The following is an 18530-nucleotide window of genomic DNA, read 5'->3' as shown; positions in this document are numbered from 1 at the left end:
TCAAAAAAAAAAAAAAAAAAAAAAAAAAGTGCTGAGACTCACCTCTCTAACAGCCAATCAGCATGCAAGAGGTGGCTGGGTTTCATCATTCTCAAGAAGGATAACACATCAGACTCCCTGGGGTGCTAACTTAGAAAAAATATTCAGTATTATAATAACTTTGATTTTTTTTTTCAACAAAATATTTAACTTTTTTGGGGAAATTTTTAACAACATCAAAAGGGAACATAGGTTAAAGATGGCTGAGAAACAGCTAATTGTATAACTGGTGATGATCCTGTCAGTTATAACCTGGGAATTCTAAGTTTTGCAAAGTTTAGTTAGGCAGAAGCTAACACCAACAGCACCAACCATAACTCTAGCTGTTACTCATTACTTCACACCTCTCAGAATCTCATTTTTCTTTTTTTTTTTTTGAGACGGAGTTTCACTCTTGTTACCCAGGCTGGAGTGCAATGGCGAGATCTCGGCTCACCGCAACCTCCGCCTCCTGGGTTCAGGCAATTCTCCTGCCTCAGCCTCCTGAGTAGCTGGGATTACAGGCACCTGCCACCATGCCCAGCTGATTTTTTGTATTTTTAGTAGAGACGGGGTTTCACCATGTCGACCAGGATGGTCTCGAACTCTCGACCTCGTGATCCACCCGCCTCGGCCTCCCAAAGTGCTGGGATTACAGGCTTGAGCCACCACGCCCGGCACAGAATCTCATTTTTCATCTGTGAAATGGATACAAGGATGCCTGTATCTCAGGACTGTGATATAGTATGTGTAATGTTTGCACATGCATAGTGTGTAATGTCTGCAATGTAATAAGGAAATATGTGTGATTGTTACTATATTATATGTACAATCTTTTTTTTTTTTTTTGGAGATGGAGTCTCACCCTGTCACCCAGGCTGGAGTGCAATGGTGTGATCTCCGCTCATTGCAACTTCCGCCTCCAGGGTTCAAATGAGTCTCTTGCCTCAGCCACCTGAGAAGCTGGGATTACAGATGCCCCCAACACACCCAGCTAATTTTTTTTGTATTCTTAGCAGAGACGGGGTTTTTACCATATTGGCCAGGCTGGTCTTGAACTCCTAACCTCAGGCGATCCGCCTGCCTTGGCCTCCCAAAATGCTGGGATTACAGGCGTGAGCCACTGCATCTGGCCTATGTATAATCGTAAGAAGCCTTATAAAGCTGCAGCTGTGTTGCAGGCTGACCTGTCAAACTTTTCTTGCACATCATCCTTATGAGGTATGGGGTGACCAGTCTCATGTAATTGCTGAAGCTATGTAATGGCAAGCTAGTGTCTATTTTGTTTTATACTTCACAACTTTGACAAGCAGCAAGTTGTAATAATAATAACAGCAGTAGCAGTAATAAAGACTATTTTGTTGAGTGGTTCCTATGCATCAACCATCATACCAACTAATTTATTTTTGTAATAGCTTATTAGGTAGATATTTTAATTAGCCCAAATACTCTCAACGGTAAGTGAGGAAGCCAAGATTCACATTCTGATTGTCCCGATTCCAAAGTTCAGGGCATGATGGGGCTAAGCCACCATGTTCTACTACTTCTCTTTGGAAGAGAGAGATGTCCCAGGAGTCAAGACCCCTATCCCACTGCCATAGGATTTGCTCCTTCTCAAATGCTTACCTATCTTGACTCGGATGTCTAGGCCTTCTTGACACTCCTGGGTCTCAAACAATCCGTGGATCTCCAGGCTACATTTAATTACCACTGTGATAATGTTTTTCAGCTGCTTTCGCTCCACCTTCCACAGGGCTAGGAGTGCATCACCTTTCAGAGAGAGGAGAGACATACCGAAGGCTTTTGACCTGCCTGCCCTAGGGATCAGTCTACTTTGTATGAGATTTGTATAGGAACTTACTCATCAGCTGGGCACGGTGGCTCAAACCTGTAATTCCAGCATTTCGGGAGGCAGTGGTGGGTGGATCACAAGGTCAGGAGTTCAAGACCAGCCTGGCCAAGATGGTGAACTCCTATCTCTACTAAAAACTACAAAAATTAGCCAAGTGCAGTGGCAGGTGCCTGTAATCCAGCTACTCAGGAGGCTGAGGCAGGAGAATCGCTTGAACCTGGGCAGCAGAGGTTGCAGTGAGCCGAGATCCCCACTCCAGTCTGGGTGACAGAGTGAGACTCCGTCTCAAAAAAAAAAAAAAAAAAAAGAAATTTACTCATCAAGCATTCCTTAGCCCCTGGCCACTCCCTTCTCTGGGATGCCTCCTTTGTCCCAGTGCAGGAGCAGGGGCACCTCAGCACTCCTTTCTTTCCCCTCCCATCTTAGTAAGCCCCCATACCTGCAAATTTCAGGATGTCTCCTCCAAAAATTAACACTTCTGAGAAAAAGAAGAAAAATAAATTAAACAAAGAACAAATTTTTTCTTTTTTTACATAGAAACTAGGTCAAAAGAACAGTGATTCAGAGAATCACCAGTTTATGTCTGTGCTCCACTTCCGTGAATGGGGAAAGACAGGAGAAAGGAAGGTAGGGTTTCTGATGAAGCCTGAAGACAGCTGCCCTCCTTCCACGATGATGGCATGCTTTTAATTAATTTATTGATCAATATATGTTATAGGCTGTGGCTTGCGTAAGCATGGGTGAGTGGATGAATGACAGGACTCCATAAAAACTAGGAGTCAGGAAATAGGGAAATCACAACCGTAGTCACTTGCATTCTCGGTTAATTACCAACTTTGCATTTTCTTTATTTAGACTGTATGAAGTAAATGGCCATTCTCTCTTTTAGTTCTGCATCATCATGGACTGGTTAAGCACCTACTGTGGCAAGTCAGATACAGAAAGGAATCAACCATAGTTTCTGCTTTTATGAAGCATTAAATTTTGTCTAGTGGGTAACATCAAGATATTAGTAAGGACCTCAGAACCTGATGAAACACTAGGCCAGGAGTTTACTGTACCAGAGTAAACCCTTCTCTTCATGAATAGTTTGAATTAACAATGCAAACAAGATGGCAGCAGAGGTTGACAAGGGACTAAAATTTTCAGTTCACTGTGAGTGCTTCAGTGTCCATCATTAGGAGACAAATCATTGAGAAGTTAATTATAAATCGTGTATCTACTCATACAACACTCTCTTAATGACTATGTTTGGGTTATATAGATGTTAGCTTTTAAAAATACCTGGATAGGCCGGGCACAGTGGTTCTTGCCTGTAATCCCAGCACTTTGGGAAGCTAAAGCAGGCAGATAACTTGAGGTCAGGAATTTGAGGCTAGCCTGGCCAACATGGTGAGACCACCCCCCCCAACCAATCTCTAGTAAAAATACAGCAATTAAGCTGGGCGTGCTGGTGCGTGCCTGTAATCCCATCTACTCAGGAGGCTGAAGCAGGAGGAACTGCTTGAACCTGGGAGGCGGAGGTTGTCGTGAGCTGAGATCGTGCCATTGCACTCCAGCCTGGGCAACAAGAGCAAAACTCTGTCTAAAAAAAAAACAAACAAAAAACTAAAAACAAAAAACCCACAAATTAGTTGCGCGTTGTGGCAGGCACCAGTAATCTTAACTTTGGCAGGAGAATCATTGAACCCAGGAGACAGGGGTTGCAGTGAGCCAAGATTGTGCCACTGCACTCCAGCCTGGGCGACAGAGCAAGACTCTGTCTCAGAAAGAAAAAAGGCTAGGCTCAGCACTTTGGGAGGCCAAGGTGGGTGGATCATTTGAGGGCAGGAGTTCAAGACCAGCTTGGCCAACATGGTGAAATCCCATCTCTACTAAAAATACAAAAATAAGCCGGGTGGAAGTAGCACACGCCTATGATCCCAGCTACTGAGGAGGCTGAGGCAGGAGGATCGCTTGAGCCTGGCAGGCAGAGGTTGTAGTGAGCCGAGATTGAGCCACTTCACTCCAGTTTGGGCGACAGAATGAGACCCTGTCTCAAAAACTAGTAATAATAGTAACAATAAAATATAAATAAAAATACTTGGATATATAATAAAACTAAAAATATTACACTACAGTTATTTTAAAAGCAGTCTATAATTCAGCCCTTTAACACAAAACATCCCCTCCCTCAAAAACTCTGTATTAGTGAAGTCTGACTATATTTATTTCTTCAGTTATACTACGTCATATTTCAAAAAAGACTAGTTTCATACACATTTTATGGGGAAGAGGAGCAGTGCTAAGCAATTGTACTCTATCAGGTTACAATTGACAACTACAGAAAAAAACAATGAATTGAAATATTCTCAAGCCAGAAACCTATGGGAACACTTACTCTCCACGATTGCACTTAAGTGGTAATTGAGGATCTCCACCAACTGCTCAGCCCCTCGGTCCATGTACATGGATGTACTGAACTTCTCAGTCATTGCAGTAAAACCTGGAATAAATGTGCAGCTGGTTTTCTTGGCTGCTTGGGGGAATCAAGCAGAGCCAGAAGAGGGCTACACTGGAAGGCAGTGGGCCTCAGCTTTTAAAAACGGGCAGAATTTCTTCTTAAGGATCTCTGTGGCTGTTCCAAGTGTCAGACATGCAGCTTCCTCTATGTTTATTATTTTAAGGGTCAGGAAAAGGCTCCAGATATTTTTTGCTTCCACATTCTTAATGGTGCAGTGATAACTGCAACTTCTTTAACTAGGAATGGAATTTTCCTTCCGTGGTAACAAAAACACACATTTTTTAAACACTTGTGAAGAGGTGGCAAGTTTATTATTAAGATCTAGGGAGATCATCTAGGGAGATCAATTTCAATTCAATTTCCGGAGATCAATTTCAATTTTTAATTTCCTGAGGTCAATTTTCACTGGGATGGGTGTGAGCCTTGGGGCTGGGGAGGATGAGTCAGTGAAGTTGGGGCAGAGATACTGGAGCAAGGAATGGGACTTGAGCATCTTAAAGATATGCCCATGATTGGCAGTGCTGGGTAAGAGAGGATGAGAGAGAGCCAAGGCCACAAGTTGTCTTCTCCCTCCCTCTTGTGTTCTCAATGGAGCACATCTGCTGTGACAGCCTAGGGGTTCCATAATGGCCTCACTACTCTACAATCAAGCTCTGCATGTAAACTCCCACAGGAGCCTGTTGCCCATCCACATTAAACAAACATCCCTTTTGCACTTGCCTGAAATATCAACAAACATCAGGACTCCATCAAAAGAATCTATAAAGGGTCGGTCTGGGGAGAAACGTCCGTAGACAATGAGATCTGGTAGATGAGCTGCGATTCTGACTATGGCCCAGTCCTGGAATTCTTCGCTTGGAGTGCTCATGTTCAAGACGAATGTTCAGGATTTTGTGGTGACAGGAAGCAGTCTCCAAACAGGTCTTCTAAAAAGAAAATGAAGATAGAGGAAATCTGACATTCGTTTGTCCATTTTCCTATTGCTCTTTCTCTGTTTGTGTGGTTCTAACCTGTGGCCTGCTGATTTAAGTGACTGAGTGGTGAAAATGCCAGAGTTGTTAAGTCACACTTCAAAAGGGCCAGCGTCTATATGGAGAAAGAGCCCTCCCACCCTGAACAGCTGTTGTGTAAGCGAGCACCGTTACAAAGAGGCTGGGGTGAAAGGGTAGCTGATCGGCTCCACTCATTTGCAGGAAGGGGTAGGCCCTCACAGCGCAAGTCCTGGTGTAGTGGGCTGCGAGCTCTATTCACTCAGGCCAGATTTTTTTTCCTTCTGTCCTCATGTTTCCTTTTCTTCTCTCTCTACCTCGATCTTTTACTTTTTTCTCTCTTTTTTTTTTTTAAATTAAAAAAGTGTAGATGTGATTTGTGTTTGTGTGTATTTATATGTAGGTGAGTATTAAAGTTTTGTATATAGGCAAGAGATTATGGCAATAAAGGTGTAATGTTAAATAAATAGAGGAAAAGAGTTCAGAAGGGTGTGTGTGTGTGGCAGCTGGAAAGATGGAAAGCCTTAAATAAGTAGAAATGTTGAAATTTCAATTTGCTGCCCAGTTGGTTCTGAGAAAACTAGGATTTCCTAAGGCCTTCCTGGAGCTGCTGGGGCAGATTAAATGCTCATGCCCAAATGTTGTAAAAATCATGCCCTACCAGCCTGAACAGTAAAAGCAAACACCTTCTACTTTTTCAGAGCAATCCAAGTTCCTGGAATGGGTTATACAGAAAATAAGAGTTGTTTTGTTTTGTTTTCTTTTCTTTTTTTTTTGAGACGGAGTTTCGCTCTTGTTACCCAGGCTGGAGTGCAATGGCACAATCTCGGCTCACCGCAACCTCCGCCTCCTGGGTTCAGGCAATTCTCCTGCCTCAGCCTCCTGAGTAGCTGGGATTACAGGCACGCGCCACCATGCCCAACTAATTTTTTGTATTTTTAGTAGAGACGGGGTTTCACCATGTTGACCAGGATGGTCTCGATCTCTCAACCTCGTGATCCACCCGCCTCAGCCTCCCAAAGTGCTGGGATTACAGGCTTGAGCCACCGCGCCCGGCCTTGTTTTGTTTTGTTTTTAAGGAACTGTTATTTTTACTTTAATTCTGACCCTCAGAGAGGAACTGGTTAGTAATTTCAAGCAGACATAAGTCTTATTGGGATATATAAGAGTATTAGAGGAAAAAATGAGACAGTCACTTATATCCCTTAGACTTAAGAGAAGAATTAAAAAAAAAAAAATCTCAGGGAAAACATTTGTATATTTAACAGACAAACTAAAATGTATATAGTATACATACATTTAAAAATATATTTAGTATTCTAAAAAATGAGTGCTAAATGTTAGATATTGGATAGCCATTAAAAGGAAAAGTCCTGGCAAACTCAAATGTTAAGAAGTAAACAAAACATAGAAGCATATGACTAAGGTTAAAAAAAGGGTAGCATTAAAAATGCAACAAAAAACCACAGCATGTACCAGAAACAGTCAATAGATAAAATTAAATCAAATAAATAATTTCAGATAGTGAATTTGGTGCTATATGAATTTTTAAGAAGCGTGTGAGAGGTTAGGTACAGTGGCTCTGCCTATAATCCCAGTACTTTGGGAGGCCCACACAGGAGTATTGCTTGAATCCAAGAGTTAGAGACCAGCTTGGGCAACATAGTGAAATCCCATATGTACAAAAAATAAAAAACAAAATTTGCCAGGTGTGGTGGCATGTGGCTGTAGTCCCAGCTATTCAGGAGGCTGAGGTGGGAGGATGGCTTGAGCCAGGGAGGTTGAGGCTGCAGGAAGCTGAGATTGCGCCACTGCATTCTATTTTAGGTGACAGAGTGAGAGCCCCTCTCTAAAATAATAATAATGATAATAATAAAAAGAGAGGAGTGAGAAAACTGAATGTCCAGATTGAAAGACTTACAAAAAATGCTAAAGTTAAGAAAGCCTAGAGGGATTTTTAAAGGCTTTCTTGAAAGCAAGGTAATAAAAGAGGAATAAAGATGAAGCTTAAGTATGGGGTAGTATCCAACTTTTCTTTTGTTTCTACCTTCTCCACCATGGAGAATTGAAAAGTATAACAAGTATTGCTAAGAAAGAATTGAAATCTAAGATAAGTAGTGCTAAAGCACACAGTCATTTTAAATAAATTCAAGTTGCTAGTCCTGGACAACATATATCCACAGATACTGAAAGAACTGACGGGTGTAATGTCAGTAATCTTAAAAAATCATGGAGAACAAGAGATGGGCTGGAACACCACAGTTGGGCACATTCTCTCCTGAATTTCTAAACATGAGGCTACTCATGGATCCCAGAAAACACAGACCGGTAAACATAATGTATTTGTTGAGATAATATAGGTTATGTTTCATTAACAATACCAAAATCTCAGTGGCTTGAAATAACAAAGTCGTCTTTCTTTTCTTTCTCTCTTTCTTTCCTTTGAAGGAGTTTTGCTCTTATTGCCCAGGCTGGAGCTGTCTCGGCTCACTGCAACCTCAGCCTCCCGGGTTCAAGCAATTCTCCTGCCTCAACCTCTGGAGTAGCTGGGATTACAGGCATGCACCACCACGCCTGGCTAATTTTGTATTTTTTGTAGAGATGAGGTTTCTCCATATTGGTCAGGGTGGCCTCAAACTCCCGACCTCATGTGATCCACCTGCCTTGGCCTCCCCAAGTGCTGGGATTACAGGCATGAGCCACCATGCCTGGCTAACAAAGGCTTATTTCTTGTTAATTTTTTGCTCATACGACATTTCTCTTATGAGTCGTATGGGGCTCGCCTCTGTTGTTGCCTTCACTTTGGGACCCACGCTGGACCATTCTGGTTGTCAAAGCAGTGGGAAGGAGGATGCAGTGGAGTATAGTCATTCTACTCCCAGAAGTGATGTATTTCACTTTTACTCATGGCATTGACCAAAGCAAGTTCCATGACCATGCCTAGTTTCAAGCAGGCAGGGAAGTACACCTCTACATGTGCACAATAGGAAAGAGAGAATATTTGGGAGCATCCTCAATGGTTATTTAGATTAGCAAGAGGTGATTAAATGGAGTCAAATGGATTCAGAGTCAAGAACAAGCCAACATTATTTCCTTTTTTTGGGAGTTATTAAACTTTTAAATCAAGAGAATGTTATAGAAAATGTACATATTAAGGCCGGGTGCGGTGGCTCACGCCTGTAATCCCAGCACTTTGGGAAGCCGAGGTGGGTGGACGAGGTCAAGAGATCGAGACCATCCTGGTCAACATGGTGAAACCCCGTCTCTACTAAAAATACTGAAAATTAGCTGGGCATGGTGGCACGTGCCTGTAATCCCAGCTACTCTCGAGGCTGAGGCAGGAGAATTGCTTGAATCCAGGAGGCGGAGGTTGCAGTGAGCCGAGATCGCGCCATTGCACTCCAGCCTGGGTAAGAAGAGCGAAACCCCGTCTCAAAAAAAAAAAAGAAAAAAGAAAATATACATATTGACTGTAAGGCATTTGGCCAAATTTCTAATATCCTTGTGAGTAAAATATACAAAATTATAGGAATAAAGAAAATATAATTGGCTGGTTAACAATCACACCTAACAGAAATTGATTAGTATTCTGGTGTCAACTCACAGGTAAGCCTCCATGGGCATGATAGAGGACTTTGATAGATATAATTGGAAGTACAGCCATTATGGAAAACAATATGTGGGTTCTCAAAAAGTTAAAAATAGAACAACCGTATGATCTAGCAATCCCACATCTGGGTATATACTCAAAGGAATTGAAATCAGTATGCCTGCATTCCCATGTTTATTTCAGCACTATTTACAATAGCCAAGATATGGAACCAACCCAAGTGTTTATCAACATATGAATGGATAAAGAAAACATTGGATAGCATATATAATGGAATACTATTCAACCCGAAAACAGAAGGAAATCTTTTCCTGTATTATGGCATGGATGACTGGAGGGCTTCATGTTAAGTGAAATAAGCCAGGAACAGAAAGACAAAACTATTGAATGAGCTCACTTTGATATAGTATCTGAAAAAGTCAAAATCATAGAAGCAGAGTAGATTGTGGTGCCAGGGGCTGGGGTTGGGTGGAGGGGAATGAAATGTGGGTGGTTGAAGGATAAAAAGGTTCAATTAGACATGTTGAAAAAGTACTGGAGATGTAACCTAGAGCATGGTGACTATATTTAATGAAGTGTTGTATACTTCAAAGTTGCTAAGAGCGTAGATCTTAAATGTTCTCACCACACAAAAATGAAAAATATGAGATATGTTAATTAGCTTGATTTAATTATTTCACAACATATACATATATTAAAACATCACATTGTACACCATAAATATGTACAATTTTTGTCATTTTTGCCTTAATAAAACTGAGGGAAAATAAAATTTGAAACTATAGTGAGATAACTAATGCACTGATGACAAAACTAGGAACTTAAAATATCTTTTTTTTTTTTTTTTTTTTTTTTTGAGGCGGAGTTTCACTCTTGTTACCCAGGCTGGAGTGCAATGGCACGATCTCGGCTCATCGCAACCTCCGCCTCCTGGGTTCAGGCAATTCTCCTGCCTCAGCCTCCTGAGTAGCTGGAATTACAGGCACACGCCACCATGCCCAGCTAATTTTTTGTATTTTTAGTAGAGACGGGGTTTCACCATGTTGACCAGGCTGGTCTCGATCTCTTGACCTCGTGATCCACCCGCCTCGGCCTCCCAAAGTGCTGGGATTACAGGCTTGAGCCACCGCGCCCGGCCCGAACTTAAAATATCTTAATCAACCAAAATAATGAAATTTCAAAGGAATAAGTGTAAAATGCTGTATTTAGAGTTTATAACAAAATTAAATGCATAAGCACAAGGTGTTAAAAAACTAGATTTACTGCAAATTAATGCTATCTTTAAAAAAATTTATTGAAGCATAACATACATGTAGAAGAATATACAAATCAAAATATATAGCTTGAATTACTCTAAGGTGAACAAATCCATGTAATACCCATTCATAGCCAGAAGGAAACATTACCAGCAGTCCAGAAGTTTTTCCCATGCTACCTTCAAGTCACTACCCCTCTCTTCTCCCTGGAGGTAACCTTTCTTATTTCTAACAACATAGATCACCTTTGCCAGTTTTCAAACTTTATATAAATGAAATCATACTACATCTTTTCTGTTTATGATATTCATCCATGTTGTTGTGATATTCATCCATGTCTATCAATAATTGTTCATTTTCGATGCTATATAGTATTCCATCACCTGATTATACCACAAAACATCCACCATACTATTGACTATAGGTTGTTCTCAGTTTTACACCATTATGAATAATGCTGCTAAGAACATTCTTTTTTTTTGAGACAGAGTTTCGCTCTTGTTACCCAGGCTGGAGTGCAATGGCACAATCTCGGCTCACCGCAACCTCCGCCTCCTGGATTCAAGCAGTTCTCCTGCCTCAGCCTCCTGAGTAGCTGGGATTACAGGCACGCGCCACCATGCCCAGCTAATTTTTTGTATTTTTAGTAGAGACGGGGTTCCACCATGTTGACCAGGATGGTCTCGATCTCTTGACCTCGTGATCCACCCGCCCCGGCCTCCCAAAGTGCTGGGATTACAGGCTTGAGCCACCGCGCCAGGCAAGAACATTCTTATTTATGTGTTTTGGTGAACAGATGTATGCATTTCTCTTGGGTTTATACATAGGAGTAGAATTACTGGGTCATAGGATATACACGTTAAGCTTTAGTACAGGATTGTCCAACCTATAGCCTGTGGGCCACATGCAGTCCAGGATGGCTTTGAATGTGGCCCAACACAAATTTGTAAACTTTCTTAAAACATTGTTGAGTTTTTTTTTGTAATTTTCTTTTTCTTAGCTCATCAGCTATTAGCGTTAGTGTTATTTTATGTGTGGCCCAAGACAATTCTTCCAATGTGCCCCAGGGAAGCCAAAAGATTGGATACCGCTGCTTGAGTAGATCTTGCCAAACAGCTTTCCAAAGTGATGGTACCAATTTGCACTCCCTCAGGCAAGGTATGACAGCTCAGTTGCTACATATCTCAGACAACACTTAGTATTGTCAGTCTTTCCAAATTTTAGTCATCTTGCTAGTTAAGTGGTGGTATCTGTGGTTTTGTGTTTCCTTGTTGGTACTAATGAGATTAAGCACCTTTTCATATGTTAATTAGCTCTTTGGATGCAACGCAATTTTAAGGTACATTAAAGTGTTCAAATCTAATCCAGAGGATTGAAGTTCATTGACCTCTTTGAAGTTTATCGACTCTAGAATGTGAGGAATGATGGGAGGGATTGGAAATAAGTCAGGAAATTACGACATTTTGGTTAAAATGGTAGTTGTCTTCAACTACTCAACTTCAACCCCAAATAGGGCTGAACTGTGAAAGTTGAGGGGTAAGTAGGGGACAAAGGTCCATATGCAAAGTGTAATGTGGGCCTCTGAAGTGGCTTCCACAGATGTGCTGAGCAGCCAGAGAACTGAGACAGGACAGAGCAGAACTGAGTAGAGTGTAGCTTTATTCTTCCCTCTCCTGCCCCCAGCTCACTAGCTCAGCTTTGATTTCTTTAGCTACCACTTGTAAGATTGACAGATTGAGCTAATAAAAATAGAGGATGCTCAAACTTTATATAAATTTGAATTTTAAATAAACAACCACTTTTTAGTATAAATATATTTCAAACATTGCATTCTTTCTAGCAGCCCTACTATCAGCCCCTTCAATCTTGGCAATACCCTACTCTCCTCACATGCACAATATAGACTGTTTTGCTAAAGTTGTTAACACTGGATGGAAAGTGGGTTAGATTTATTTTTTGTTTTTCAGGATCAACTAGGATCAACGACTGGTGATCACTGAAGGACAAATATAAACAATGTAAGAATGAATGCTCAAACTGGGCAGTTTAGGAAGTACTGGATAGCTATCTACCTGTGAGGGTAGAGGTGATTTTAGTCAGTGTAGAGATGATTAGATGATTGCTAAGATTCTATTGTTTTAATTAAGGTGATTTGAGAACTTGGACAGATTTTTCTGTTTATGATTACCAAACAAGGAAAGTAGATGCATTTTGCTATTACAATGGCATATGCAGATGTGAAACTAAAAGAAGAAAATTATAGGTTTAAAAGGCAGGGGCATCTAAGATGAATACCTGGGTGTTTCTTATGAACACTCACAAAAAATAATAGAAATTTTCTATTTTTGAAGATACAGTTTTCTGCTTGAAGTTCCGCAACATCACAGAATGATTAGTGATAGCAATATTTACCTTTCTATAGGCACATACCACGTTGTAATAATAATTTATGACCTTTTAATGTGAAGCATTCTGTTGTAGGAGTTATTAAGAAATTACTTTAGGCAGATGGAGAGGAAAAGGGGTCCTTGGGAAGTTTTCGTTTTTTTTTTTTTTTTGAGACGTAGTTTCACTCTTGTTACCCAGGCTGGAGTGCATTGGCGCGATCTCGGCTCACCGCAACCTCTGCCTCCTGGATTCAGGCAATTCTCCTGCCTCAGCCTCCTGAGTAGCTGGGATTACAGGCACACGCCACCATGCCCAGCTAATTTTTTGTATTTTTAGTAGAGACAGGGTTTCACCATGTTGCCCAGGATGGTCTCGATCTCTTGACCTCGTGATCCACCCGCCTCGGCCTCCCAAAGTGCTGGGATTACAGGCTTGAGCCACCGAGCCCGGCCAAGTTTTTGTTTTTTAAAGCACTTCCAGAAAAGTTTCTGGTAAAGCCCCAGCTCTTAGAGCAAGGCCAGCAACATTTGATATGCAGGCCATTAGAAACTGGGTCTGCCCAACATGGCAATTCCCGTGGCCTTCTTGTACTTGCCCTACATGTTCCTGGCAACATGGCCGCCCCCAAATACCTCCACACGTGTAGAACATCTTGGCACCCTGTATTTGCATATTAAAAGGCTAGGGTGGGAGGGCCAGCTTTTTCACGGGCTTCATGAATTATGTGCCTGGTCAAACTAATCCCCTGAACCCTATGCAAATCAGACACTGCCTCCTTCAGCCTCTGTAATATATACCTGGCTGATGTTCACCACACTGGAGGTTCCCTCTTTCAGCTTTGGAGCCCCCCTCCCTTTATCTCTGTATGGGGGAGCTTCTTCCTTCTTGCCTATTAAACTCTTTGCTCCTTAAAACCACTCCACGCATGTCTGTATCATTTTATCTAAACTGGCATGAGGACCAAGAACCCTGGTGTTCCTCTACTTATTGGAGCCATATCGATTCTACATAAGTTGCATCATTTAATCCTCAGAACAGCACTGTGAAGCAGACCTGATCCCTTCTATAGATATGACAACTGAGGCATAGAGATATTAACTTGCCCTAGGTTATACAGCTGGAATACCCAGGTCTGTGGGAATTGAAAGTTGATATTCTACTGTATCGTGCTATATCCCATTTGTATATGCTTTATAGCAACTTTGGGGATGTATATGACCTAGAGAAAAGATGTATTTAATTTAAGAGCATTTTCAATGCATGTTGATGGCACCCTTACCAATTGTTTGGCCGATTCTATCATTAAGAATAAAGCATAAACAGCATGGGTACTGACAAAGCATGGAAGAACCTAGGAATGAGACACCTGAGTCAAAAGGCAAGCAGGTGAATGAGGCCCTAAAGATAAACCAAGGATTCCTCAATGAAGAGAGTAGTTGTGCAAAAGAAAACTCAGTAGTATTCAAAAATTAAAAGAGAAATTATGGTTTGATTATATCCATTAGTTTCTTTTTTTTTTTTTGAGACGGAGTTTCGCTCTTGCTGCCCAGGCTGGAGTGCAATGGTGCGATCTCGGCTCACCGCAACCTCCGCCTCCTGGGTTCAGGCAATTCTCCTGCCTCAGCCTCCTGAGTAGCTGGGATTACAGGCACGCGCCACCATGCCCAGCTAATTTTTAGTATTTTTAGTAGAGACGGGGTTTCACCATGTTGACCAGGATGGTCTCGATCTCTTGATCTCGTGATCCACCCGCCTCGGCCTCCCAAAGTGCTGGGATTACAGGCTTGAGCCACCGCGCCCGGCCCATTAGTTTCTCTAAATCTCTCCTCTAGAATTTCCTAATAGATTTTAGTTTATATTCAACTTTTCATCTGTATGTAAAGTCAGGTTTCACAAGAGTCCAAAGAGGGAAATACTCTGAACTTAAAGGCACAGTGTTATCTGTCATGAAAGCTTGCTTGCCTACTCTAGCCATGGTAATTTTTCTTCTGAGCTATTATGCTGTTAATGTCTACACTTAAGTGGCTCATTTCCCATACAAATACCCTTGATTATCTTTTGAACTGCTTCTATTTGTCTTCCTCTGAATTGTAAGCTCCCTGTTTCAACCCATGTTCTACATATCCTTGTTTCCTCCACAGCGTCTTCCTAGAACCCCCTTCAAGTGGTAGGCACTTGGTAGTTGTTGACTGATAAAAAGGAGGATGTCAGTGAGAAACTGCAGAAGAGGCAAATAAAGAGAGTAAGCTAGAAAGAAAGAGCATCCAGGATAAATGAGGCAATATTTAAGCCTTCAAGCTTCTAAGCTCATGTAAAGGACTGACACAGAGGTATACACAAGTTTGGATCCTGACATCTAGCCCCAGGCTTTCCCACTCCTCTGCACTCCACTAGCTGTCTTCTTTCCTGATGGTCGCCCTCATCTTCAGCTCTGCAGCCATTCTTTCTGCTGAGACTCTTACTTCCACATACCTTTACTTCATCCAAGGCTGAGGAAAAGCCAGACCTCAATTAGAGACTGAGTCTTTTAAGACTGCAGAAGACAGGAGAGGGGCAGGGTGACATTATTCTGAAGACAGCCGAAGTGCCATGTCTGTCTATATAAATGACCCATAAAATGACAGTTTTGTCTAAAAGCCGTTTCCCAGGCCACACCCTCATCAGCAGCTCATTGTTCCACGGGCACTGACTATGCTTCCGATTGGGTGGCACTGCCCTCCCCTCCCCCGCCAATCTGAATGGCCTACTACTGTACAAGGACTGGCTGTTTCAGGTTCTCTTACCTGCACATTTGGGACAAAAGTCAGAGGAGACTGACATGACCCCAGAGTAGTTTACACAACTCTTTCCTTGGCCACGTGGAAGATGGTTGAAATCAGGCAATAGTTGGTAGGTGATTATCAGGTATCTCCAGAGCAAGCAAACACCTAATTTTAGCCAATAGTGCTTGCAGCTTGTACCAGGACTATGAAATGTACCAGTTACAATAAATTCACTACTTACCTCCAGACATATTTGTGAGGTAAATTTTTGTTTGAATAATTATATATCTGTCCTTTCTGACTGGTCAAGTATACTATACACTTTTAGCCAAATTTATCCCAAAGGTAACTTCAAATCCAAAGGGCACTGGATTTGAGTTTTCTTTATCCGATGTGACACTGGAAAAATGTGTTTTAAGAGGGTGGCGTGTTTTCTAACATCTTAAATCATATATTGATTTTCTAAATGTTCTTATGTTTATCACAACCACAATTAACATTTAGGGGCACAGCTTTTAAAATTTGAATTTAAAAAGTCTTATTTAAAAACCTGTGTATGTTTTTATATAAAGCTCCGCTTTATAAGTTTACTGTGTGCTTCAAAATGTTGTAAAACACAGTTTTCTTAGGTGGGAAAAAAAGAGGGTCATTTAGTTTGTTGAGTGAATTTTCTGGTGTGAGTTGTGGAAACCAGTCTTATAATTAGAATCATACCTCATATAATTAAACAATCCCCTTTGGGAGAGAGCCATTTTTAATAAATGCCAGTGTTTTCTATTTCTGCTTCGTTATATAAACAGGCTCCAGAAGAGATCTTCATTTTACAGAAAGGAACCTGAGCTTTGAGGTCCATCCTCGTTAACATTCAGCCTTTCACTATTACTTTATAACTTGGAAAAGAAAATGTTTACTATGAGCAAACAGTAGCACTGATGTACCTAGGATCAAAGTTTCCTTAAAAGAAATGTCATACCACAAAAAAAAAAGACGAGGTTAAAGAATTTCTCTCTTACTGAGCATTGTCAACCCCACCTCCTACTCCTCTACTCCAAGCAGCTTGTTTTCTGCTATAAATTTATTAGTTCAGAAACCGTCCGAGTAGGGTAACGCAGTATATCCTTTTAGTAGTGAAGTTAAAACTTCCTTAGTCTAAGAAAGTACTTTCTGGGTCTACCTTCAACTAGTAAAATTACCATTTTCTGAACTTTCTACATCTTTAACATTCACTGTGAACCAGGCACTGTGTTAAAACATTATCTCAATATTTAGAACAAGCCTATGAAGCAAGTACTATGATTATCCTCATTTTACTCTTGAAAATACTGAAGGGCAGAGACAGAGGTTAACACAGTCTCACAGTTAATGCATGGCAGAGTTGAGCTGAAACTCTGGCCTGTCAGACCTGGCATTGAGAAAGAAAACTTACCTAGTGAAGCTCTCAGTAAGGCCTATCAGAAAGTTGTGATAAAGAATTCAACTGTACTAATCAAGTGATTTGCACCATTGTGGAAGTTATTTTTATGGAGTTCAGTAACTTCATTGATAGTAAGGACGTGTGTGTGTGTGTGTGTGTGTGTGTGTGTGTGTGTGTGTGATGCAGTCTTGCTCTGTTGCCAAGGCTGGAGTGCAGTGGCAGAATCTTGGCTCACTGCAACTTCCACCTCCCAGGTTCAAGCAATTCTCCTGTCTCAATATCCCAAGTAGCTGGGACTACAGTCGCCTGCCACCATGCCCAGCTAATTTTTGTATTTTTAGTAGAGACAGGGTTTGGCCATATTGGTCAGGCTGGTCTCGAACTCCTGACCTCAGGTGATCTGCCCACCTTGGCCTCCCAAGGTGCTGGGATTACAGGCATGAGCCACTGTGCTCAGCCAGGACTTCATTATATACATTCTTCCTACTAAGTCTTTGAGAATAGTTGTGAAACGGATAACTAGACAATGTGTTCCAAGTAGCAATTAGAGTTTTTGACAGGATACATATTATTATTATTATTTGAGATGGAGTTTTGCACTTGTCACCCAGGCTGGAGTGCAATGGCGAGATCTCGGCTCACTGCAACTTCCGTTTCTCAGGTTCAAGCAATTCTCTTACCTCATTCTCTGGAGTAGCTGGGATTACAGGCATGCACCACCATGCCCAGATAATTTTTTTTTTTTTTTTTTGAGACAGAGTTTTGCTCTTGTTACCCAGGCTGGAGTGCAATGGCGCAATCTCGGCTCACCGCAACCTCCGCCTCCTGGGTTCAGGCAATTCTCCTGCCTCAGCCTCCTGAGTAGCTGGGATTACAGGTATGAGCCACCATGCCCAGCTAATTTTTTTTTTGTATTTTTAGTAGAAACGGGGTTTCACCATGTTGACCAGGATGGTCTTGATCTCTCGACCTCGTGATCCACCCGCCTCGGCCTCCCAAAGTGCTGGGATTACAGGCTTGAGCCACCGCGCCCGGCCAATTTTTGTATTATTAGTAGAGACAGAGTTTTACTATGTTGGCCAGGCTGGTCTCGAATTCTTGACTTCAGGCGATCCACCCGCCTCAGCCTCCCAAAGTGCTGGGATTACAGGAGTAAGCCATGGCGCCTGGCTCCACATACACATTTTTTTGTTTTTTTTTTTGTTTTTTTTTGAGACAGAGTTTCGCTCTTGTTACCCAGGCTGGAGTGCAATGGCGTGATCTCGGCTCACTGCAACCTCCGCCTCCTGGGTTCAGGCAATTCTCCTGCCTCAGCCTCCTGAGTAGCTGGGACTACAGGCACACACCACCATGCCCAGCTAATTTTTTGTATTTTTAGTAGAGACGGGGTTTCACCAGGATGACCAGGATGGTCTCGATCTCTCGACCTCATGATCCACCCGCCTCGGCCTCCCAAAGTGCTGGGATTACAGGCGTGAGCCACCGCGCCCGGCCACATACACATTTTTAATAAACTTTTTTGTGTCTATGTCATTTCATAATATGTTTTTCCTAAATGCTTAACCTAGGAAACACATACATGTGTGCATACCCATACCAAACACACAAATGAATTTAACAGTGTGGTTTATGAAATGAAAGCAACAATAATTTGACTCTTTAGAAACTCCTCATTTTGCCCTATGTCAAAGTCTCTAATCTTTTATCCTCCATGGTGGGCCATGGTTAAGGGACAAAT

General features: G+C 41.8%; 1 protein-coding gene across 1 annotated transcript in view; it reads right to left on the bottom strand.

The window, feature by feature from the left end:
• The window catches only part of ADCY10 (adenylate cyclase 10), an 88857-nt gene extending 82725 nt beyond the window's left edge, over nt 1–6132 (bottom strand). Inside the window, exons 1-4 of the mRNA XM_074389674.1 lie at nt 5094–6132; nt 4251–4355; nt 2310–2348; nt 1645–1788 (exon numbers count right to left, since the gene is read on the bottom strand). Coding sequence (XP_074245775.1) covers nt 1645–1788; nt 2310–2348; nt 4251–4355; nt 5094–5241 — 436 coding nt within the window. The 5' untranslated portion in view covers nt 5242–6132. The remainder of the gene's footprint in view (nt 1–1644; nt 1789–2309; nt 2349–4250; nt 4356–5093) is intronic.
• Nucleotides 6133–18530: the final 12398 nt, after the last annotated feature.

The sequence above is a fragment of the Saimiri boliviensis genome, chromosome 19 (genome assembly GCF_048565385.1).
Source record: "Saimiri boliviensis isolate mSaiBol1 chromosome 19, mSaiBol1.pri, whole genome shotgun sequence".
NCBI classification, from domain to species: Eukaryota; Metazoa; Chordata; class Mammalia; order Primates; family Cebidae; genus Saimiri; species Saimiri boliviensis.
Note: the sequence above shows the minus strand (reverse complement) of the source record. Positions and strands in the feature narration are given on the sequence as shown.